General features: G+C 47.1%; 1 protein-coding gene across 3 annotated transcripts in view; it reads left to right on the forward strand.

The window, feature by feature from the left end:
- Nucleotides 1–880: 880 nt before the first annotated feature.
- Nucleotides 881–23,604, forward strand: part of XPNPEP1 (X-prolyl aminopeptidase 1) — a 44,714-nt gene continuing 21,990 nt past the window's right edge. The window contains exons 1-6 of one of the 3 annotated variants that reach the window (XM_070432321.1): nucleotides 881–979; nucleotides 7,489–7,577; nucleotides 12,986–13,110; nucleotides 18,963–19,026; nucleotides 20,181–20,285; nucleotides 23,389–23,481. In XM_070432321.1, coding sequence (XP_070288422.1) covers nucleotides 948–979; nucleotides 7,489–7,577; nucleotides 12,986–13,110; nucleotides 18,963–19,026; nucleotides 20,181–20,285; nucleotides 23,389–23,481 — 508 coding nt within the window. In that variant the 5' untranslated portion in view covers nucleotides 881–947. The remainder of the gene's footprint in view (nucleotides 980–7,488; nucleotides 7,578–12,985; nucleotides 13,111–18,962; nucleotides 19,027–20,180; nucleotides 20,286–23,388; nucleotides 23,482–23,604) is intronic. The other 2 variants (XM_070432322.1, XM_070432323.1) reach the window with 2 other exon arrangements.

A 23,604-nucleotide genomic window follows, 5' to 3' on the forward strand; every position in this document is an offset into this window, starting at 1 on the left:
CTTCGCCCTCCTTGGAAGGCGGCTCTTCCGGCTGCAGTCCTTTCAGCCAACAAAGCCCTTCTCTTTCCTCTTTGGGAACTGGTGAGAAAAATTAACAGAAATGACACACCCTCTAACTCACAACACTACAAAATAAACTGATGAATGGAGTGGATCAGAGACATGGAAGCATGGAACAGAATGAAGAAACTCTGAGGGAAGGTGGGGGAAGGGTTGTGGGTGGGAGGTAATCAACCAAAGACCTTGTATGCAAATATTCATAATCCATGGACACTGACAATAGAGTGGTGATGGCCTGGGTGGGGGACAATGGGGGTAAAAAAGGGGACATATGTAATACTTACAACAATAAATAATTGTTTAGTGGTTCTCAACCTTCTAGCTAGCCCTTTAAATACAGTTCCTCATGTTGTGACCCCCAACCATAAAATTATTTTCGTTGTTACTTCATAACTGTAATGTTGCTACTGTTATGAATCGTAATGTAAATATCTGATATGCAGGATGGTCTTAGGAGACCCCTGTGAAAGGGTCGTTCGATCGCCAAAGGGGTCGCGACCCACAGGTTGAGAACCGCTGTCATTGAATCCCTAGGTCGCCCTCCCTTCTCCCCCCAAAAATGAGGACTCATCGCAAGCGCTTAGCAGCAGAGGGACATGATCTCAGGCTGCAAAGGACTGACCTGGCTGCTGTGTGTAGGCCAGACTGCAGGTGCCTGCAGGCTGGACTCCGGGTGGAAACCGCACCGCCCAGACCTGGGTGGTGGGCGGGCCCTGCGGGTGGGCGGGGCCGCGGCGCCCACGCACGCACGACACAGCCGGGGGCGTGGCCGGCGGGCGCGCGCGCCTAGCAACTCGCCCACCGGCCGGCCTCCCTCCCTCCATCCCTCCAGCGGGTGATCAGCTGGTCTGTGCACCCCTGACGTGGGCTGGGGCACGTCACCGCGAATGGCAGCCTCCAGGAAGGCACCGCGAGTCAGGTGAGGAGAGCGCCCGGGAGCCGGCCGAGGGCGCGCGCGGCTCCCCGGGCCCGGTGCGCGTGTGGCCGTCCCCAGGGCAGGGTCGCGCGGGGGTAGAGCGGCGGGCGGCCCGCTGCGGGCCGGGGAAGGCCCGGGCTGGCTGGAGCCCCCAGCGAGAGCTGGGGGAGGGCGCCCTGCAGCCGGCAAGTTCCGGGTTGTTTCTGGCGGGGCCGCGGGCACCCCCAGGCTGCCCGATGCCGAGTCCGGGCCCCTGATGAGTGTGTCTGTCTGCGGAGCGGCCGCGTTCGGCCCGAGGGGGGCGGTGACTGTGGCCCTCCCGGCCCGCAGGAAGGCCACGCTGTCTCTGGAAGTTGACGCCCCTTGGCTCCTCTGGCGAGTCCCCGCCCTCGCCCAGGGACCCTGGGAATCGAATCCTCAATTTACAACCCTGACAGTACCGACACATGCAAGGCGCTGGACTGATCTGTCACCGCAACAAAGATAGGCAAACGCGGGCCCCTCCCCACCCAAATGGTTGCAGAGGGCTGTGTAAGGCCATACTTTGACATCATCTCCTGGGGACTCCCATCAGTAACATGTCCTGTCTTCTCCCCAGATAAATCCCCAAGTCTCACATTAAATACATTTCAGCCAGTAGCGCGCCCCCCTCCCCCTCTCCTTCCCCCCTCCTCTCTCCAGGCTGCTGCCAGGGTATACTTATCAGAGCAGCTAACAGAGCAGGACAGAGAGAGGGACATGCAGTGTTCACAAAGACCAGAAGCCAGACTCCCTGGAGATCCACATGGGGTCGGTCAGCCATCCTCCAACCCGTTGAAATTTGAATGAACGCGCTTGGCACTATGGCCAGGCTCACTTGCTGAACACAGACCATGGCCTGTGCTTGTGTTTGTGAGTCGACAGATCACAAGCCGACCTTGACTTGGACGTGGCCTTGCTGCAGCCCGTTAGGCATGAGATGTGGCAAACCTCATGAGGAAGGAGCTGCCTGCAGGTTCCATGCTGAAGATGGGGTCAGGCAAGCTCATAATGATGAGTTAGGCCGTAGTAGGAGAGCCTTTGAGGACCAAGGTGGTCATTTCTGGGTTCATCGAATCACAACATTGGAGGGGCAGAATGGTCTTTCAACATCAGCTGATAGAACCTCTTTACCTTACAGGCCACCAGAGGCTGAGAGAAGGGAGACCATTTGCCCCAGGCACCTCCCCTCCTGGCAGAATTTAAGTGCCACTCAGTGTAAAAGTGATGCAGTTTAGGTGATGGAAACTGAATTCAAATTGACGTAGGTAGAAAGGGGTTGAGCTGGCTTCTGGTGCAGCTGAGTCTTTTGCATTTCTTGGCTCTGATTTCTTCAGTATTGGCTTCACTGATGGGCAGCTTTTCCTCATGGCAGGTCAATAGCAGTTCTAGGCTGACAGCCTCAGCAGAAATAGAGCCTTCCTAGAACTTACTGGTTGGAGCAGAAATCTCAGTCTCCCTGGGCTGATTTGATCCTTTTGACCATCCCGAACCAGCCATTGTGGCTGGAGGGATGGATTGACCAGATCTGGGTCCCAGAACTTGGTGGGTGACTCATCTCAACTCTGTGGACTGAAACTGGAGAAGAGACATTCTCAAAAAGAAAACGAAGGTGCTCTCATGAAAAGAAGAAGAGATGGATTCTGGGTAGACTAAGACAACATTAGCCACATCTCCACCCTTGAACTTGTTCCATTCTACCGTTGCCCCACCTCATGGGGTATGATTGAGGATCTTGGTGGTCCTTGTTTTTTTGCCTCATTCTGAGTGATAGATTCTCATCATGGGCTGGGGGAGGGTCGAGGGTAACAAGAACCTTGCTGGGATTTCTTTAAAAAGAGAGAGGGAGAAAAATGTGCTGTAACTGTCTTATGCAAAGTTCTCTGCACCCTTCTTTTCCCTTACCCACCCAGTGGCACTTCATGGTGTCGAGAAAGTGTAGACTGACGAAGTCTTGGGAAGGGGAACAGCATTGAGTCCAGTTGAGAGTCCTGGCCTCTAGTTCTAGACAATCTGTCACCAAATTGCTGTGAGGCCTTGAGCAAATTCTTTGATCTAATTTTTGGATATTATGAACAATCTTGTTATGGACATTTGTGTACAAGTTTTTATGTGGACTTATGTTTTCAATTTCTATATCTAAGTGTGGAATTGCTGGGTTATAGGAAAACTCTGTTTAACTGTTTGAGGAACTCTGGGCTGTTGCCAAACCTACATTTCTGGCAGCAATGTGTGAGGGTTCTAATTTTTTCACATCCTTGCCCTTACTTGTTATTGTCTGTTTGTTTTTTAAATTATAATCTTCCTAGTGGATGTGAAGTGGCATCTCATTGTGGTTTTGATTTCATTTCCCAAATGGATAATGATGTTGAAAATCTTTTCATATGCTTATTGACCATTTGTATATCTTAGAAATTGAAATGTCTATTTAGAACCTTCGACCATTTAAAAATTGGGTATTTGTCTTTTTGTCTTTCTGGAGTTGTAATAGTCCTTTATATACACTGTATGCTGGACTCTTACCAGATATATGACTTGCAAATATTTGCTTCTCATTTTATGGATTGTCTTTTCACTTGTGTCCTTTGAAGCATAAAAGTCATTCATTTAACGATGTCCAGTATATCTGTTTTCTTTTGTTGCTTGTACTTTTGATGTCATATTTGGGAAATCATTGCCTAATCCAAGGTCAAGCAAATTTATGACCGTTTTCTTCTAAGAAAACATTCATGTATGATCTACTTTGAGTTCATTTTTGTATATAGTATATAGTGTGAGCTTTATTTTTTTGCATGTGGCTCTCCAGTTGTCCCAGCATCATTTGTTGAAAGGACTATTTTTCTCTATTGAATGGTTTTGGCACCCTTGACAGTCAATGTGAGGGTTTATTTCTGAACTCTCAATTCTACTTCATTAATCTAGAAGTCTGTCTGTATGTCAGTATCACACTATCTTGATTACTGTAGTTTTATTAGCTTTGAAATCAGGAAGGTTGACTCCTCCAAATTCATTCTTTTTCAAGATTGTGTTGGCTATTCTGGTTTCCTTGTATTTGCATATTAATTTTAGGATCTACTTGTCAATTTCTGCGCAGAAGCTAGCTGGAATTGATGGGTAGTGCATTGACTGTAGATTACTTTGTGGAGTATTGCCATTTTAAACAATGTTAAGTCTTCCAACCCATGAACATAGAATATCTTTCTATTTATTTAGGTCTTCTTTGATTTTTTTCAACAATGTCTTGTAGTTTTTGTAGTGTAGGTTTTGCATATCTTTTGTTAAGTTTCTTCCTAGGTATTTATTGTTTTGATTCTATTGTAAATGAACTTTTTAAAATTTCATTTTTGAATTGTTTATTTCAAGTATATGTAAATATAATTGATTTTTACATATTGGTTTTGTATCTTGCATTCTAATTTTTTTGTGTAGATTCTTTAGGATTTTTTATATTCAAGATAATGCCATTTGCAAATAGATAGTTTTACTACTTCTTTTCTAACACGAGTGTCTTTTAATTCAATTTCTTGCCTGATTGACTAGAAATGGCAAGAGTGGACATGTCTGTCTAGTTTCTGATCTTATAGGGAAAGCATTCACCCTTTTAACAATAGGGATGATGTTAGCTGTGGATTTTGTAATATTCTTGATCAAGTTGAGAAATTCCTTTTCTAGTTTATTGAGTACTTTTATCATGAAGGGGTGTTAGATTTTGTCAAATGCTTTTTCTGTCTCTACTGAGGTTCTCATGTAATTTTTGTTCTTTTTCCTTTCTTTTCAAAAAAAATATATTTTTATTGATTTCAGAGAGGAAGTGAGAGGGAGAGAAAGATGGAAACATCAATGATGAGAGAGAATCATTGATTGGCTGCCTCCTGCACACCCTATTGGGGATTGATTCCACAACTTAGGCATGTGCCCTTGACCGGAATCAAACCCGGGACCCTTCAATCTGTGGGCCAACGCTCTATCCACTGAGCCAAACCAGCTACGGCTGTTCTTTTTTTCTATTGATATTGTATATTATTACATTATTTTTTTTTTTGTGTTGAACCGATCTTGTGTTCATGGAATAAATTCCACTTGGATCCTTTTTATATGTTACTAGAGGTCCGGTGCACGAATTCTTGCATGGGTGGGGATCCCTCGGCCTGGCCTGCAATCAGGGTCAATCGCCCAGTCTCCATAGGGACGATGGGGGCCGGTCAGGGGGAAAGGACCGCGGGAGGTTGGCCGGCCACGGGAGGTTGGCTGTGGGAGCATACTGACCACCAGGGGGCAGCTCCTGTGTTGAGCATATGCCCCCATGGTGGTCAGTGCACATCACAGCAACTGGTTGACCAGTTGTTCGGTCACTTAGGCTTTTATATATATAGATGGGATTCAGTTTGCTAGTATTTTTTGAGGACATTTGCATTTATATTTATAAGAACTATTGAGATATTTTACTTTTGAATGAAAGAATACATGGTTCCCCCAGTAAAGAACATCGCATTCCGGCCATGAAATGACAGTAGCAGCTATCTGAGAGCAGGCCTGGAGTGATTGGTGACAATGTCTGGTCTTCTGGTTCTGGCTGTGTGGTGGACTGAGCGAATGTGAACACCTCTCCCTCTATTAACACATAAAAATGTGGTAAAATTAGAACAAAATTCCCTTTAAGTTCATAGCTGAATAATAACTAAAACCCCTTTTGTAGCCTGTAACAGGCTCCTTGTTGCCTCCCGGATCTTGTCTCCTAACCACTTACTTTCCCATCTCCCAGCACACTGGCCTCCTTGCTTTCCCTCTGGTACACCAGGCATATGCCTGCCTTAGTGCCTTCGCACTTGCTATGCTCCATTTCTGAAATGTTCTTCCCCTAGACCAGCCGTGGGCAAACTATGGCCCGCGGGCCGGATCCGGCCCGTTTGAAATGAATAAAACTAAAAAAAAAAAAAAAGACCGTACCCTTTTATGTAATGATGTTTACTTTGAATTTATATTAGTTCACACAAACACTCCATCCATGCTTTTGTTCCGGCCCTCCGGTCCAGTTTAAGAACCCATTGTGGCCCTCGAGTCAAAAAGTTTGCCCACCCCTGCCCTAGACAATCCAGAGGGCTGATCACTCACTTTTTTTTTTTTTAGGTCTCTGATAAAATGTCATCTGCTAGCAAAGAGGCCTTGCCTGACAAACCCATATCAGAGAACTTTCCTCTTATGTCTCTGACCTTCTCTTCTCCTTGCCCCACTTGACTTGTTTCATAGAACACATACTCACTACCTGACACATTGGATTCTTGTTTTGTGTCTGTTGCCTTTCCTCTCCTACCCTTCCCTCCCACTAACCTCCCTTCCCCCAACCCCATGTAAACCTCCTGAGGTCAGAGGTGTTGTGTGCTTTGTTCACTGCTGTGTCTAGAATAGGGCCTGGATTATAGAAGATTCTCAATAAAATTATTTGTTGATTGAATGGACTTGAAAGAAAAATCCTCAGGTACCAGAAATTTATACTAGTGGAACTTAAAGTCTGAATTTTGGGGGAACTTAGCTGGAACTGAGCCGTGGGGAGGTTATCAGATGCTATAGGTCTTCATTCCAGGGGTCCAGGGTGTCAGACTATCCCCTTATGGGGCAGGAAACTTGTGTGTGAGTCTCCTAGCTAAGAAGTTAACATGAAAATTAGTCTCAGAAGCAAATGACAATGACAGAAATGCTTGTACAATCCAGGACACATCTCATTTTCTAATGAAGATAAGCTCTTACTAAAAGATTACAAAACTCACAAGGAATGACCCACCAGAAAGGAGCCAGTAGACCCAGCAAACTTGAGAATTACTGTCCCCAGACCATAGTGGAAAGTCTGAAATGAATTCTAAAACAAGGGCCCCAAATAATTAAAGCTAAGAAAGGGAACAGAAACCATAGTGAAAGAATAGGACCCCATGGGCCTGCCTGGATGGCTCGGTTGGCTGAAGCATTATCTCTTACACCAAAGGTTGCATGTTTTATTTCCAGTCAGGACACACACCCAGGTTGCAGGGGTATATACGGGAGGCAACCAATTGATGTTTCTCTCACATATTTCTCTCTCTCTCTCTCTCTCTCTCTCTCTCTCTCTCTTTCTCTCATCAATAAGCATATCCTTGAATGAGGATAAAGAAAAAAAAAAAAAAGAATAGGGCACCATGAAGAAAGAACAGGGAAATTTGAAAAAGAACCAAGAATTTGTCCATGTGACAGTCATTGCAAATAAAGTCTTTTTATCCTAGTTAAACAGGAGGTGAGACACAGCTGATGAAAATTCATGAACTATAGGGTAGGCCTGAAAAGGTTTACCTGTCATGCTGATGTTTTATCTGAGGTTTTCATTTATTTCATTACTGATCCTGGGGTAAGAGTTCTTTGGACTCACGAAGGAAAATTGCTCAGTCAAGTTGATGGCCTCTCTGACTAAGCCTTGCCACGTTTACTGTGGTCAAAGTCTGCAATATCCTGTTCTTTCTCTTCTTAAGGGCGAGCCACCGTGACTTTCAGCTGAAAAATTTAAGAATAATTGAACCTTACGAGGTGATATATTCAGGAGACCCAGGTATGGACACAGGTAATAATTTTGCCAATTATTAGATGGGACATCTCAAAAGGATTTTTAGTTACCCTTGCCTTAGCCTCAAGGTGGGAGAAAAGAGAAGGTAAGGGGTTAATAATTGATCATGGCTGAGGTTGGGAGGATTTGTATCTGGAACTTAAAAATCACTTTGTTTCTTGACTTTCTGGGTAGTTGGCTACTGTTTCTAAGTACTCGCTACTTTTTTTAAGAGTAGTAAGTTAGAGAATGAAAGTTATGGCATTTCTCATTCCAGGGGTAGTTGTGATAAGTTACTAGTCTAGTTTTTCTAGTCTCTAGTATAATCCTCTATTGGCTGCCTTAGAGATTAGCTTTCAATGTTCATCATATGATTATGAAATGAGAAAAGCTTATAATATACTTATTATTGTGCTTTATAAATTGAATATGCATTCAGGGAAATCTTTTTGTGAAACATTTCTAGAACTATATCTTCTCCCCAGAATTGGTTAGTTGCATTGTTCGGTTGCCAGATACCTGAATTCTAAAAAGTGACGCATTTCTGTATTTTTAGCCCCCATAAGCCAGTGCTTTTCTATGGACTTCCCAGGAGAACCGAAATGTTTCCTTTTAGCTGAGTGAAAAATCAATCCCCGAAGCTCACAAGAAACCATGACTAATCTCTCTTTGGAAGATTAGTGCTATAATTGCACTAATCCTTTTTCTTTAAAAATATAGATCATGCAACACATTTTGGGCCATCTTGGGAGGGAGGAGAGGGGAAAAGGGGAAGTAATGAAAGGGGAAAAGTGATAGAACTAGCAAATTTAGAGGTGAAGAGAACTTCCCTTTCTTCTTATTATACATGAAGAAATAGAGGTTCAGGGGGTTCAGTAGTCTGAGGTTGCAGATCCCAACTGGAAACCAGAACCCACTTGTTTTGATTCCATTGGTCTTAGAACGCTTTAAGAGAGCCTCTGTTATGATCCCTTAGATCAGTGGTCGGCAAACTGCGGCTCGAGAGCCACATGCGGCTCTTTGGCCCCTTGAGTGTGGCTCTTCCACAAAATACCACGTGCGTGCACATACAGTGCGATTGAAACTTCGTGGCCCATGCACAGAAGTTGGTATTTTGTGGAAGAGCCACACTCAAGGGGTCAAAGAGCCGAATGTGGCTCGCAAGCCGCAGTTTGCCGACCGCTGCCTTAGATGATAGAACATGGACTTGGGAATTAGATCTGGCTTCTGGTTCCTAATGATCCAGTTGACTTGGGCAAGTATTTAACTCTTGTTTCTTTATCTGAAAAATGGGAATAGTGAAACTTCCCTTGGAGGATTATTATGAGAATTAACCACTAATGCATGGAAAGCCCTTGGCCCTTGCTCAGATGCTGGAAGCGCAGCTTTGTATCTGTGTACGTGTTAAGATGCTGAAATTGGAGAACAACAGCCCCTTCTATTTTATTTTTATTTTTTATTTTCAGAGTATGTTTATTAAAGTTAGAGACAGTGAAACAAGCAAGGGCTTAGGGTAGAGGAAGCAACGGGAGAGAGCCTGGGCGGGGCTGCTTTGGCTCTCTAGAAAAGCTATAGGGAAGAAATGAGGCTGCCCGGGCTGCCTGGCTCACTGGGAAGTCAGAGAAAAGGGGCCTTGGAGACAGGTTCAGGGGCTTAGCTCAGGACCAGCTGCTGCTGCCCATTGCTCCCCTGGTTGCAAAGCTTGTGGGGACCCTTAGAGTTTAGGAGATGTGTGCCTGTGGGGGAGGAAGAGAGGGGAGGGAAAGGCTACGGCATTTTCCCGGGAGGGAGGGAGAGTGAGCATCCCTTTCTACTCTTATAACAAGGCTTGTAGAAATCCCAGCTGGTGCTTCAGATCCAGATTCAAATCCTATTTCTTAGGCTCCTACAATGTACCGTATGCTGTGCATGTTGCTTTCACACATGCTGTCATGTTAAATACTTCTAGCCACCCAGTGAGGTTAACGTGGTGTGCTTTTCATGTACTTCCAAGGAGTGAAAAGTCTAGTTTGTGATAAAGGCTGAAGGTTTAGAAACTTAATTCTAAAAGCAGACCCACATACGCAAGAGACTTTTAAATGAGTCATTCATTTTAAAAGCATGATTTAAAAATACCTGGCAGTGTATGGGCTAATGTTACATCATGGACTAGGTTTGTTGCTCTTGGCTTTCCACTTCCCTGCACACCCTGATTAGCTCTTGGCTGCTTCTGACATTTCTGAAAAGTAATGGGATGTGGAGTGAACAGATGCTGTAATACGGCATCTGCTAAGATCCTAGCTTTCATGGAAGGTTCGTTATTGTTCATTACATTGAGTCTGAAAAGATCACAGATACACAGTTGTGATGCCCATCCAGCCATCTTTGAGTGAGCATATGTGTGTTAATGGAGTTAGAGGTAGTGGAATCGGAGATGAAGATGATGTGGTCCCTGCCTTAAGGAGAGGCAGTAGGTACACCTGTGGCACCATTTATCACATTGCTGTCAGAGTTCGTTAATTATGCACTCACTCTAAAGATTGCAAGCACATTAACATTTAGTATGTGCCAGGCACTGTTTCTAAATGCTTTATAGAGAGCAACCCATTTAATCCTTATAAAAATTACCCTCTGAGGATCGCCAGCCATGCCTTTCATCTTCTCTATCTTTAAAATATATATATTTTTATTGGCTTCAGAGAGAGGAAGGGAGAGGGAGAGAGAGAAACATCAGTAATGAGAGAGCATCATCAATTGGCTGCCCCCTGTATGTCCTCTACTGGGGATTGAGCCCAAAACCTGGGCATGTGCTCCAACTGGGAATCAAACTGTGGCCTCTTGGTTCATAGGTTGACACTCATCCCCTGAGCCACGCCAGCCGGGCCTCATCTTCTCCATCTTTGAGTGCCTTTTCAACTGCTGCCACCCCAATGGCTGGGTCTTATACCTGTGCTAGCTTTGCCCCCCTCCTCAGCTCTAGCTGCTCATCCACTCAGTTATTTTCAAGACCTGTTGTCCTTGTGGCCACAGCTGTCTCAACACCTTGCTCACTGCATTTACATGAGTGGTAGCCACTTCCATGGCCACAGCACACACTACCTCAGCCACTGAAGTATTGGGAATTTTTTCATTGTGTCTGATATAGGTGACAAAGAAGTGGCTGCATCTGATCAAGGACACCATGCAAATGCGAAGGGCATGAAGGGTGAGGAGGAAGGAGCAGGGGAAGTATCAAGAGTGGTGATGGGGGCAGCTGGCGCTGTGGAGGGAAGTGTGAGAATGCCACTGTCATAGAGTGAAGCTGATGCTGCTGATGGTTTTGAGGAGGCAGGAGATGGTGAGGGAGGTCAGAAGGTGGTGGTGAGGAGAGGGATTGTGGTCCCAGGAAGCAGAGGCTGTCTTTGGCTGGCTCCATTTGCCTCGGATGGTTTACAGTTTGTAATTGAGGATTTTGTGCTTGCCACTGGTTCTGTTGACTTTGCTGATGAAGTTAGTGGCTGGTAATGTTGACGCATACCACAGTCAACGCTATAAACACCCAGTCAGTGCCATCAAAGTTCTTAAGTCAGAGCGTGCCCAAATGGAAGCCAGGTCCTATAAAGAAATTAATGGTCTTGAAAGAAAATATATTGGCTTCTATCATATATTTGCTTTTTAAAATTCCAGATGCCCAGGCTGTACTCCAGACTAATTAAGTCAGAAGTCCCCCAGGTAGTTCTAATATGCAGTCAAGGTTGAAGTACTGGTCCAAAGGAAGTCTACATTTTTTCTTGACTCTAAGAATTAAGTTACTCAGAAGTATGGTTTGGAAACGCGTTAAGTCTATTTAGAAGCTCCTGGAAGGTGTCATAATAACGTTTTCAGATGCTGACAAGCTGATGAGGTCGCAGTGGGCTTCATTTTGAACTCAGTGGAGGTGTTGACCTATAAACTTAGGTCAGCCTCGGTACTTCTGCTCCCTCTCTCTCAGATAAGTGAGAGGTTACAGGTTCAGGACATCAGATACAAGGAAAGGGTGCCCCGCTGAGAAGTACTCAGAAGCAGCTGTAATGCACAGAACATGGACATGCTTGAATTGTGACTAGGATCTTTTTCAGCGGCCATCTCCTTGAGTACGACTGTCCTTCGGAGACTCCGGAGGTGGAGGCCGAGGCCTGTGGCTGAAGCTGCCCTGGCTGCAGGTTATGAATGGGGCACTTGTTCAGTGAGTCCCAAGATCGGTCTAGTACGGCATAGGGAATTCTATTGGAGAAAATCATCTCGACTGATAAATGGAAGCCCAAGGTGCTGGTGATGAAGGAGAATGAAGCAGATGAAAAAGTTAAAGGACCAAAAAGAGGGTCCATACCTAATCGGGTACAAGCCCCAGTGAGTGAGGGTGACTGCCCTGGAGGATAAGCTGTGGTGTAGTTGCCTCAGTGTAACTCCATTACTTGGAGCATGGTGCACCAGAACATCTTTAGTTAAGTAAAACATATTCTGTTTGTTAAAAAATGGGTTGGCAAAATCCAAAACAACACCAACAACACCAAGTCCTGGCAAGCATGTGGCACAACAGGAATTTTTACTTGTTAATGGTGGGAATACAAAAAAGTACAGCCAGGTTGGAAGACAGTTTGATAGTTTCTTATAAAACTAAATATACATTTAAAAAAAAAATCCTCACCCCAGGATATTTTTCCATTGATTTTTAGAGAATGGAAGAGAGAGGGAAAGACAAAAAAACAAACATCTATGTGAGAGAGACACATCGATTGGTTGCCTCCTGCATGCACCCTGACCAGGGCCTGGGCCGGGGAGGAACCTGCAACCGAGGTACATGCCCTTGACCAGTATCAAACCCGGGACCTTTCCATCCGCAGGCCGACACTCTATCCACTGAGCCAAACCAGCTAGGGCTAAATATACTCTTTACAGCGATCATGCTCCTTGCTATTTTCCCAAAGGAGTTGAAAACTACGTTCACACAAAAACCTGCATGTGGATGTTTATGGCAGCTTTGTTCATAATGGCTGAAACGATGTAATTTTGAATGGTTTGATTGTGTGCTGTTGGATGGATGGTAATTTATTTAACCAGTCATGTATTTTCCCTCCATATTTTTACTACTATAAACACAGATAAGCACCTACACCTTTGTGTACTTGTTTAATGATCTTCTTAGCATAAATCCTAGAAATGAAAGAGGTAACTAATCCATTTGGAAATTAGTCTTAGTAGCTCAAGTTTTCTTGCCACAAGTGGCTATTTGGAAGTGGTATTTAAAAACTGTAAACCGGAGAGTTTTGGGGCAGCTTTGTTTTTGGTCGAATGGCGGCGTGTTCATCTTGAAGCTGCCTCCGGGAATGGGGTGGAACAAAGCGGGTGCTTCTCTGGGGCTCTGTTTGCATAGTCATCGAGTTGCACGGGGCAGGCTGGTTTTGAAACAAACTCTCCTGTTGTTGCAGACGGCAGAATGCCTCCGAAGGTAACCTCAGAGCTGCTGAGGCAGCTGAGACAAGCCATGAGGAACTTGGAGTATGTGACAGAGCCCATCCAGGCCTACATCATCCCGTCGGGGGATGCCCACCAGGTACTGAGTAGAGATGGGTTGGTGGTGATGGAACGCATCAGTCTCTCCTCTCATTTCATTCTTTCCCCCCAGACCCAACGTGTTTATTGGATTCTAGTTGTCCACCCACAACTAAGCATGTCCTCCAGGGCCTGGCATAGGGACCTGTGTCCAGTGGGGTTCCACTGAATGCCTGTTGATTTGGTTCTGGCTCCCTTGTTTCCAGTGAGTATAGCCAGCTTTTAATAAATGGTGGAAGAATTAGTGGACAAATGAGGGGTAGAAGTCTGGACCTTTCTGTTGCTGACACACTTTACCCATCTCCTCTGTCACACTCTGTCCCTAGCAGAATTGTCTGTGCTTCCTCCTTTCTCTCCATCCAGACAGTCCCATCCTCTGACAGCCAGAAGAGCATCTGTAAAGTCGTCATTGATCTTCACCCAGTAGGTTTTAGGGATGATTCTGAGTATCACTCCCTCCTTCCCCCCAACCTCCATCTTTAATGAAAGCAACTCAGTAAGTGCCCTTTACCTCTGAGAACACTAGTTATTTAAATATAGGAGGGCCCTGGCAGGATGGATCAGTTGGTTGAAATGTTGTCTCATACACTAAAAGGTTGCAGGTTTGATTCCCAGTCAGGGCACATACCTAGGTTGTGGGTTTAATCCCCCATTGGGGTATGTATGGGAGGTGACTGATCAATATTTCTCTCATATTGATGTCTCTCTCTCTCTCGCTCTCTCTCTCTCTCTCAAAATAAAATAAAATAAAATAAAATAAAAAAACAACCTTGGGCGAGGATTAAAAAAAATAAATATGGGAGAGTTGGATTTGGAGGGCATGGAGACCTCATGTTATGGGGCTGAAAGGCAGAAGGATGAAAGGATTCTAGGATCTCCTCCTTTCGGTCTTTGAGTCAGCAAATGTTTGCATTTCTCTTTGTGGTCATGGTACTATAGGGTTGCAAAGATGAATTTAAGATTGAATTCCTGCCCTCACTGTGCTTATATTTTAGTAGAAAGATAAAGTGTGGACTGAATTCTTAGCTGAGAGGGAATATATTAAGCTGGCAAGGAAGGCTTCATGGAGAAAGTACATTTAACTGGAATGTGAACAGGTAGAATTTAAATGCTTGGAGATAGAAGTATAAGAAGTACCATGAGCAAATCCATGGGTGTAGGAGAACATGAATAATGATAACCTTGAAAAAGAAGGAAAAATAGGGGCTTGGTCAAGGCCACTCATGAGCCACCCATGACTGGTCATGGGGATCCTTCACCACCAGGGTCAGGAGTTTAGGTTTTGTTCGATAGTAGGGGCCCATTGAAGGTCTTTGAGCAAAGGAGTGACATGATCTGTGAGAGGGAGCAGTGTTGTGTGGACTGGAGAAGGGAAACACTGGGAGCTGAGAAACCTGTTAGGCTCTTGCAGGATCCCAGAGGTGGGGGTACAGAGCACTTGGATATGGGTGCTGGCTTTAGGAGCAAAGAAGAGGGGAAAAGGGTTCGGAGGAGAAGTAGAACAGAGATTGGACCTTCAGGCAAATGGCAGAGGGCATTGGGAAGTTTGGAATCCAAGTGTTCCTTGTGCCACCCACAGAAAGAAATGAGAAGCCGTGAGTTCCTTGTTTCGGTTTCTGTGGAGAGGTGGGGCATGGTTGGGTGACTGTTAAGTGGGATTCTGGGTCCCTGCCAGGACTGGGAGGACAAGGAGGAAGGTTGGCTTTGTGTGCGACCTGCCGCAGCAGCCTCCTCAGTAATAGAGAGGCCACTGTTCTTTGTGGCTCTTGTTCCTAACTGTTTCATTTCAGGCTAGATTCAGGGTTGCTGGGGTTTCTCCTACGGGTGGGAGAGTGTTGGAGAATGAAGGGGAATCTTGAAGTCTGTCTTTTCTGTATTTTCCAAAACACAAACACAGACACCCACACACTGTTCTGTGTTAGAGAGAAAATGCACCCCAAATGCATAGTTACGCAAGGACTTGGCACTCCAGGGGTCTGCTTCTCTGCAACTCTTAAGGGTTTTTTTTTCTGTGTAAACTCTGAACAGGGTGTGGTATTAATGAGTTTGGGCCCAGTGGGACTTTTACAGTGAAGGGTTGTTCATTCTCTCTGGTAATCTGAAGGCTTTCATGGACCATCTAAGTCCAACGTTGAGATTGGTGGGCACCACTGGCCCCAAACCAAGAGGAGCGTTGGTTGGGGCTGGGGTTGTGCCAGCGTGCTTTTGAGAAATCCGAAGTCTTCACCCTCCCCATCCTCTTGGGATCGGCTTAGTCAAAGGGTCACGTTCTGTCCGGGGTGCCTCTGCCAACGGAGTTTTTGGCTGTGTTTATGGTTCCTCCTTCTGAAAGACATGAATCAGATTTTCCTAAACTCCTTGGATCCTATTCCCATTCCTCCTGGAGTCGGCTTCCTGTTTTGTTTTGTATTTCTTAAACAGACTCTGCCCTGGGGTGGGAGGTGGTGGTTTTTATCCCAGAGTGATTTTATCTACTATTAATTAGAGTGATGCTGGCTGTGGTGATGCATCTTGACGTTTCAGTGGCCTGGTTCTGTGGAGCTTTATTTCTTGCCCATGTAGCAGTCCCGAGTGAGTGTTCCTGGTTGGTGGGTGACTTTCTTCCACCAGGAAGAAGAATGATTTAGGAATCTAGGTTCTTTCCATCCTGTGACACCAACATCCTAGCTGGAGGAAGGGGCAGGAATGTGCTGAAGACACACCCATGTTTCCTGCCCTGACCCAGACATCACTTCCACTCACATTTCATTGGTGAGAACTAGTCATGTGACACCCCCACCTAAAAGCAAGGGGGCCTGGGAGGTGAAGTCCAGGGTGGGAAGCCCCCTTTCAGCAGCTGTACACTAAGGAAAGGGCATGAAGCTATTTTCCCCACATACCTTGACTTGGTTTCATTTAAGAAAGAAGATGCCAAAGACAGGAAGTTACCTTCATATTTGGGGACAGGTGGCCCTTGTCTCTATGCACAGTCTAACCTGGATTAGTGGGTCAGCAGTTTGAAAAGCTCACTCCAAGTGTGTGAAGAGTGGCTGTAGGCCAAGCATGTCAAACTTGCGGCTGGCGGGCCACGGAAATGAGGCGTGCTGCCGGCCGTGAGTTTGACATGCTTCCTGTAGGCAGTGGTCCAGGTAGAGATGATGGAGGCCTGGCCTGAATACTGACATTAGAGATGCAGAGAAGTGGATGGCTTGGGGAAGAAGCCAACAGCTGTGCTGCTGTGCCTTGCTCCTTGCATGCTCTGACCTTTTGCTGTTCTCAAGGGAGAGTGTCCCTGGGCTTTGCCAGCACATGGCTGGGGGAAGAGTAGGAGGCCTGGGCCTACTGCTTGTCTGGCCTCTGTTGAGCCTGTTGGTGTGGAGGTAACAGCTTCATAGGCGATGTCTTTCTGGCGGGTTGACCACTTAGGTCATGTCTAGACATTCTTGCCCCAGACCTCATCTTGATCCCAAACCAAATATGTCCACCTGCTGTTAATACAGGGTGTCCCCCCCAAAATGTATACACACTTTAACAGCTGATAGCTCAATTTTGAAAATGAAATGTATTTTAATACACACTGCTTTTATAATTATTCAAAGTGTGTGTATACATTTTTGGGGGGACACCGTATATATTACCTTCCTTTGGAGAAACCTTCCTCTTGCCTTTGCTGATGAGCACCTCTAGGTAAACCCCCATGGGTGCCTGTCCCTCCTCTGAGGCTTGCCCAGATAGGGGAGGTGCATCCTCTAGAAACGTGTCCCTGCATGGAGGAGTCCAGCTGGGCCAAGATCAGCAGTACCTTCTCTGCCAGACCTTCGTCAGCATCCTCCCTGTGTGTCACGGGTGGGAGAGCCCAAGCCAATGTCCTGACTGTGTATCGCGGGTGGGAGAGCCCAAGCCAGTGCCCTCACTGTGTGTTACGGGTGGGAGAGCCCAAGCCAGTGTCCTGACTGTGTGTCACAGGTGGGAGAGCCCAAGCCAATGTCCTGACTGTGTGTCACAGGTGGGAGAGCCCCAAGCCAGTGTCCTCACTGTGTGTCACAGGTGGGAGAGCCCAAGCCAGTGTCCTCACTGTGTGTCACAGGTGGGAGAGCCCCAAGCCAGGGGTACCTCATTGTCGTCGATAGTGTCCCCCCTGTGTCTTCACCATAATGCACTGTGATTTTTAGTGTAAGAATTATTTTTGTTGACTTAGTTTTCCCAGCCTCTTAGATGCCTTTTCACCATTCCGGAAGCAGACATGAATACTACCTCTTCCACTGCAAATGTGCAGCGCTCTTAGGTTTCTGGAGAGTTGTTTTAAAAATTAACTGACTGTTCCTTACAGCAGTCCTAGGAGGAGGGTGTGACTTCTCTCCACCCATTTTGCCTTTTTTTTTTAAGTCTTGCACCAATGATTGTTGGGTTAATAAACGAATGAGGATTCTCCAGTTCATACTGTTGACCACCATTTCTTTCTGTGTCTTTAGTGCTATGTATGAAATGTTACTTTATGTTTTCGGGATAAAACATGTGCCTGCTGTTGCATTCAGCAATCTGAAATGACCTTCTTGGAATGAGGACCTGAGGCCGAGGGAGGTGATGAGACTCGACGCAGACCACTCAGCGGGGCCGTTGGAGGGCCGGTGTGGCGGAGAGCCCCTCGTCCTGCCATCACGATTCTCTCTGCTGGCTCTTCTCTGGGTGGTGGGCTTGTGGCTGGTCTGAGGAGGTGCTGTGGCTGCCTTGGTGAAAGGGAAGCTCTCACTCACAGCAGGAGTGGAACATGAGCACTTTTCCCCCTAACATCACGGGCACCCCCTAAAATGGCTTGGGGTCCAGCCAGAAGCCCCATTTTCCACCCAGAGCATTCCTAACCCTGCCAGGTTCTTTAGCTCGGGAGAAACTGCTAACAGGAGGAGGAGCCACAGCTCTTGTCTGAAGCGGATCTGGGCCCTGCTATTGACCGGGCAGTGGGCAGGTTACTTAAAGATTCCGTTCTTCGCTCCGTTTTCTTGTTTGCCGTTGGTCTTATCCTGGAGAGCCCTTGTGAGGATGAGATGATGTGTCCTATGGGGGCAGCATGGCAGAAGGCGTCAGAGTCCAGGCTCAAATCCTGCCTCTGCCACTTACTAGATGTGTCAGGGCAACGGCCTTAACTCCCTGTGTCCCATTGACTGTTCCAGAAGCTGCACACTGGCCTCATACCCTCTGCCCAGGACTGAGAACCTCTGACTTTCTTCAGTCCCCACCCCTGTCCCTTCAGAGGCAAGGGATTGTCCTCTGCGGAGGACCTGGGTTTGGACATGACGTTTGTTTCATTTGCTAACGCCTCCCGGTTGGAGGAAGCGTTTCCCCTCTTTCCCTAACAGGAAGGGTCAGGGTCTGTCTGCGTGGGAGCAATTGCTGACGCTACCTGGGAAAAGGGACACACACAGGAAGTGCAGAAACAAGCTAATACCCAGAGAGGTTTAAGTTAGAGAATTGTTGGCACTGAAGACAGAAATCCAGCCTTACTTTTCAAAAAATAACAGATGCCTAAATGTCAGTGTCGGGAAGGGGGAAGACTCTTGGTTTGTTTTTTGAGTAAGATCTTGGTGAGGGAAGAGCAGTTTTGATCTGTTTCTCTGGATTCGCTTTGTTCTCCAGATGAGAAACGAGAGACAAATGGGAAAAGCTCATTGAGCCCTTCATTAATTAGGGTCTTCTGTATTGTGCACTCATTTTTTTTCCAATGTTCAGCCTGCCTTCTAAGCAGCCTGTCTGTCCCTTGAAGGCAGGTGCCAAGGATTCGCCAGCCTGTGTAGTCTCTGTGGGCCTCGCACAGGGCTGAGCCCGGCGGCGCCAGCGTGCGACTGACGGGTCCAATGCCTCGCCCTTTTTGTTTTTCAGAGTGAGTACATTGCCCCGTGCGACTGTCGGCGGGCCTTCGTCTCTGGATTTGATGGCTCTGCGGGTGAGTCGCTAAACTCTCTCTCTGTTCTTTCTACACTTTTGTTCGCCTCCCAAAAATAACTGGAACGAGTTTCAGCCTGCGATAAAGCACCAAAAGGAAAATGCAAACCAGACGTTCCCCATCGAGCCCCTGCAGAAACGTGCGAGTTCCCAGCATCCTCCAGCTCCCTGCGGTCCCCTGGGAGCGACCCTTTCCTTGATGCCTTGGCTTTTAGAGTTTTAAAGTTTTTTATTTAAAAAATGTTTTGGAACTTCTTCTTGAATATAACAGAAATATGGGAAATCATATCAATTAAACGGAATATACCTGTGCAACCAGGACTGCAAATAATTCATGGGACCCTCACATCCCCCAGCACCCCCACCTTCGCTTACTGGTCCTGCTCGGTTCTCCAGGTGGTTGGCTTTTGATTTCTTTCTTTTCACTTCCGGTGTAAATGGCAAAGGTTAATGCTGAGCCTCATTGGTGCCTTGCCCTCACTTTCGCAAAGCTGTTGTGCCCTTGAGTTTTAGGGTGTCCCCATTTCAGACTCGCACCCTTAAGCTAGCTAGCCTCGGCAAGAGCCCCTCTCTCCTCGGAGTTGGCCCGTTGCTTCCTTTGATGTAAGTGCTTGTGTTGGTTGGCACTTAGGACTGGCTGACACCTCTGCCGAAAGCCCTGAGGTCTGCCAGGTCTGTGGGAACTGAAGGCAGGTGGAGGTGGGAGACACACACTCCTACTGAGCCATCACGAACACTCCTGGGGGCCCGGGGGGTCTCCCACTCTTTCGGGGTGTCTGGTGGAGTGGATCACTGTGATTGCTGAGCAGGAACCGTTTCTCCATCTCATGGATTATGAGCCCATTTTGGCCTTAGATCCCAGTCCTCTGTTCTCCTGGCGTTGACTCATGCCACACAGGTACCAGGGTCCAGGCAGCCTGGCTGCCGCAGGGCTGTTTCCTTCAGAGCCTGGCCCACAGCTGGTTCTGAGGGCTTTGCCTTCTCTTGCCTGGAGGCTGCCCTGGAGTGAAAGGCCACCTGCCCTCTGGGTGGTGGTGGGGTGGCCAGCTGCACAGGAGCTGGTGCTCACACCGTGCTTGCCTGTCTGCTCTCCTTCTGTGCAGCTCTCGGGCAGTTGTCAGAAACCTTTCTCATGTCCTTGTTCCCTTGCTCCAGGCACAGCCATCATCACAGAAGACCATGCAGCCATGTGGACGGATGGGCGCTACTTTCTCCAGGCGGCCAAGCAGATGGACAGCAACTGGACGCTCATGAGGATGGGTGCGTAGACGCGTGGCCATCCCAACCTTAGTTGGCCAGGCCTCCTGGATCTTAACCCTCTAATGGGGTCATGGATCCTTTTTAGAATCCAAGGTGTGTTGGTCTATTTGGGCTGCCGTACAGAATGCCAGAGACTAGGTGGCTTCGACAACAGAACTTTATTCTCTCAGTCTGAGGCTGGAAGTCTGAGATCAGGGGGGCAGCATGATCGGGGTCTGGTGAGAGCACTCTTTCTGGTTTGCAGACTTCTCACTGTGTCCTCACATGGCTTGGTCCCTGTCTCCTCTCCCTCCTCAAAGGCCACCAATCCTGTTGGATTAGAGCTCCATCCTTGTGACTTCATTTAACCTCCTAAAACCCCTGCCTCCATATACTGTCACATTGGGGGTTAGAGCTTCAACATGCGAACTTTGAGGGGACACAGTCCAGTGCATGGCACAAGGGAAACCAAGAAAATAGCATCCTTGTGTCTGCAATTTTGGAAGGTTCCGGTTCCGGATACTCATTTTAGTGGGGGAAACTGAGGGCCAGAGAGGGCAGCTGATTTGCTGCAGATCCCAGGCTTTGCCATGTGCTCGACGATGTGCTGGGACCACTGTTCTTTGCTGCCTCATGATTCGGAGTCAGATAAAGGTCAGGCGCCATTGGCAACAGAGACTAGGAAGCTCTCCCGCTGAGGATCCTGGACTCACCTCTGGCAGCTCAGCTTTGGAGAAGAGCCCAGGGCAGGAGCACGGGTCTGGAACTTTCATGGTCAATTTACTCCACTTTCAGGGCTTCAGTTTCCTCATCTGTAAAATGGGGGTAACAATAGTAAGTACCACATAAAACGGTGAAAATTAAAGAAATAATATATGGAAGGCGTAGAATTCAGTGTTTATTGGCTAATAAGTTGTGTGTGTGTGTGTGTGTGTGTGTGTGTAAAAACTCTGGTTTTTCATTGAATTTTCCTTGCGTTAAAGTAGTCTTCAGGAACATGGTTTTAGAGGCTGTACAGAGGTCTCTTTCTCTTGAATTTGGAACTTGGAGAGTAGAAGATAAGGAGGGAAAGGGGGCTGCCAGGGCTGAGGGAGAGAGAAGAGGAGGCAAATACCTAACATTTCTTGTTTGATGTCAGAAGTAAAGAGGAAAGCAGACTCCCAGTTCAGGAAACAGAGGCTGTTGGCAGAGTTGAGTTGAGGTGACACCAAGATCCAAGCAGCTAGCCTACTGAGGGGTGTGTGTGTGCTTGTGCGGGGCCCACAGTCTCCATATACACAGATAATGTGTTGTTTATCTTAGGGAGCCTGAGGAACATTTTTGTCCTGGCAATGGATTTATAGATTTATCGTAATTCTCTCTCTCTCTCTCTCTCTCCCTCTCTCCCTCTCTCTCTCTCTGACACACACATGCACATACACACAGGCATTTGGGGCTGTGGGACTATTATAAATGGACAGGCCACTAAGCCTCTAAACTGTTAATTGCATGCCTCTGTTAATGGCTCATGCACCCTTAATATATGTGTATATCTATGTGCTAGTGTCCATCTGTATTTCAAATTTGAGCAAAGATTAATTTCTTTATTTTGTAGAAAAAATAAATACAAATGGAATCTCTCATGTTCCCTGCTTGCACCCAGTGGATCGCTTGGCGTACCCCTGAGGTGTGGGGATCTCTCCTGGGGGCCCAGAGCTCTAGCTGTGAGTTCTGGGAGCACGCTGCGGGTCAGGTGTCCGAGGAGCGATACTGTCTGCCCACTCCTTGAAGTGGGGTGTGGCGGCTCAGAGGCATGAGGCCTTGTTCCTTCCAAGCCCCCGCTCTAGTTTCTTCTCTGAGACTTCTCTTCCCTAAGCCCCCCTTTCCTCAGGCGACTCTCCTGTCGGGAGATTCTGGTGGGTTTGGTTGCTGAGTGATTCATCTTTTGGCTTTGCCAAGTATCTGTCTGCCAGGGGAGGACACGATTTCATCCTGTGAAAGTTATGCTCAGGGCATTAAAGAAACGTCGTTCAAAAATGGCTTGTTTAGCGGTTTGGAAAAAAATAGGAAGGAATCAAATAGCAAAATAACAACCCAGTTCCAGCTTCCAGGAAGTTTTGTAGAACTTATTCATGAGCTCATTTCCTTTTAAACCTTTGAACTTCCCTTCTGTGGTTACGAGGTTATCAGTGCTCAGTAGAGAAACTAGTAAAGATAAGCACTGTTGTAGAATATGTGCACTTTCACTCTAAATATGCATATATTTTACCAAGTTATTAATTGGTTAGCCAAAGTCTGACTGAAAACGTATACATCCCAAACATAGATGGCTTGGATGAAAGAAAAACTGGAATATCTTGAAGCTTCCTTGGTGTCCTAAGGGTAGTCTCTTAGAAACAGAAAGGCTGCTTTCTCTGGAGTTGGGAAGTCCCTGGAGCCTGGTTAATGATGGTGGTGTGTCCCCCTGGGGATCTCAGGAAAGATTTTTTTGCTGCTGAGACGCGTGCGTAGCCCTCTAGTCAGGCCTGGTTGGGGACAGGCTCTGCTCTCTTCAATGCTGCCTTCCAGATGATGGGAGGGCCCTGGGGCGTGTGTTCCCCTTAACTGGCGTGTGTTCCCCTTACCTTGTGTGTGTATTCCCCTTACCTCGTGTGTGTGTTCCCCTTACCTGGTGTGTGTGTTCCCCTTACCTGGTGTGTGTGTTCCCCTTACCTGGCGTGTGTTCCCCTTACCTGGTGTGGGATGTAAGGGGAGCTCCCAGTCCCCAGCCTTCACCCTATTGCCATCCACATTCTCACCCAGTGACCAGCCTTCGATGAAGTGACTGAGGGCTGGTGAGATGATATTCACTCTGACACAGTGTACCTATGACGCAGCGTTTCCCAGGATGCCACTTTCACCAGGGTTTTATGAGAATCCTGCTGCTTTCCTTCTTCTCTCTCACCGTTACCTTACGCTTCCCTTACAGACCGTCTTACACTTCCCACAGCCTTCCCGCGGTCAGGGAGGGTCAGATTTCCCAGTCCTGCCAGTCCGCCCTAGAGGCGCTCAGTGACCACCCTGCGGTCATACTCTGCATCCTTCAGGGTGAGACCTGAGCCTGGGCCCCCTGGGACTTGTTTCTCATCAGTTCTTCCCTCTGTAGGTCTGAAGGACACACCAACTCAGGAAGACTGGCTGGTGAGTGTGCTTCCGGAAGGATCCAGGGTTGGTGTGGACCCCCTGATCATTCCTACAGGTGAGTGCGTGGGCGCCTTCCACTCGGGGGAGGAAGTGGGCTCTCGGTGCCTCTCTGCCCTCCTTGCTTGCTCGGGGGCTGTGGAATATTTGTGGGCTCAGCACGACTCGACATCGCAATAAA

Source organism: Myotis yumanensis, unplaced genomic scaffold (genome assembly GCF_028538775.1).
Source record: "Myotis yumanensis isolate MYYU_CA2020_CCGP unplaced genomic scaffold, mMyoYum1.0.hap1 SCAF_13, whole genome shotgun sequence".
Taxonomy (NCBI): domain Eukaryota; kingdom Metazoa; phylum Chordata; class Mammalia; order Chiroptera; family Vespertilionidae; genus Myotis; species Myotis yumanensis.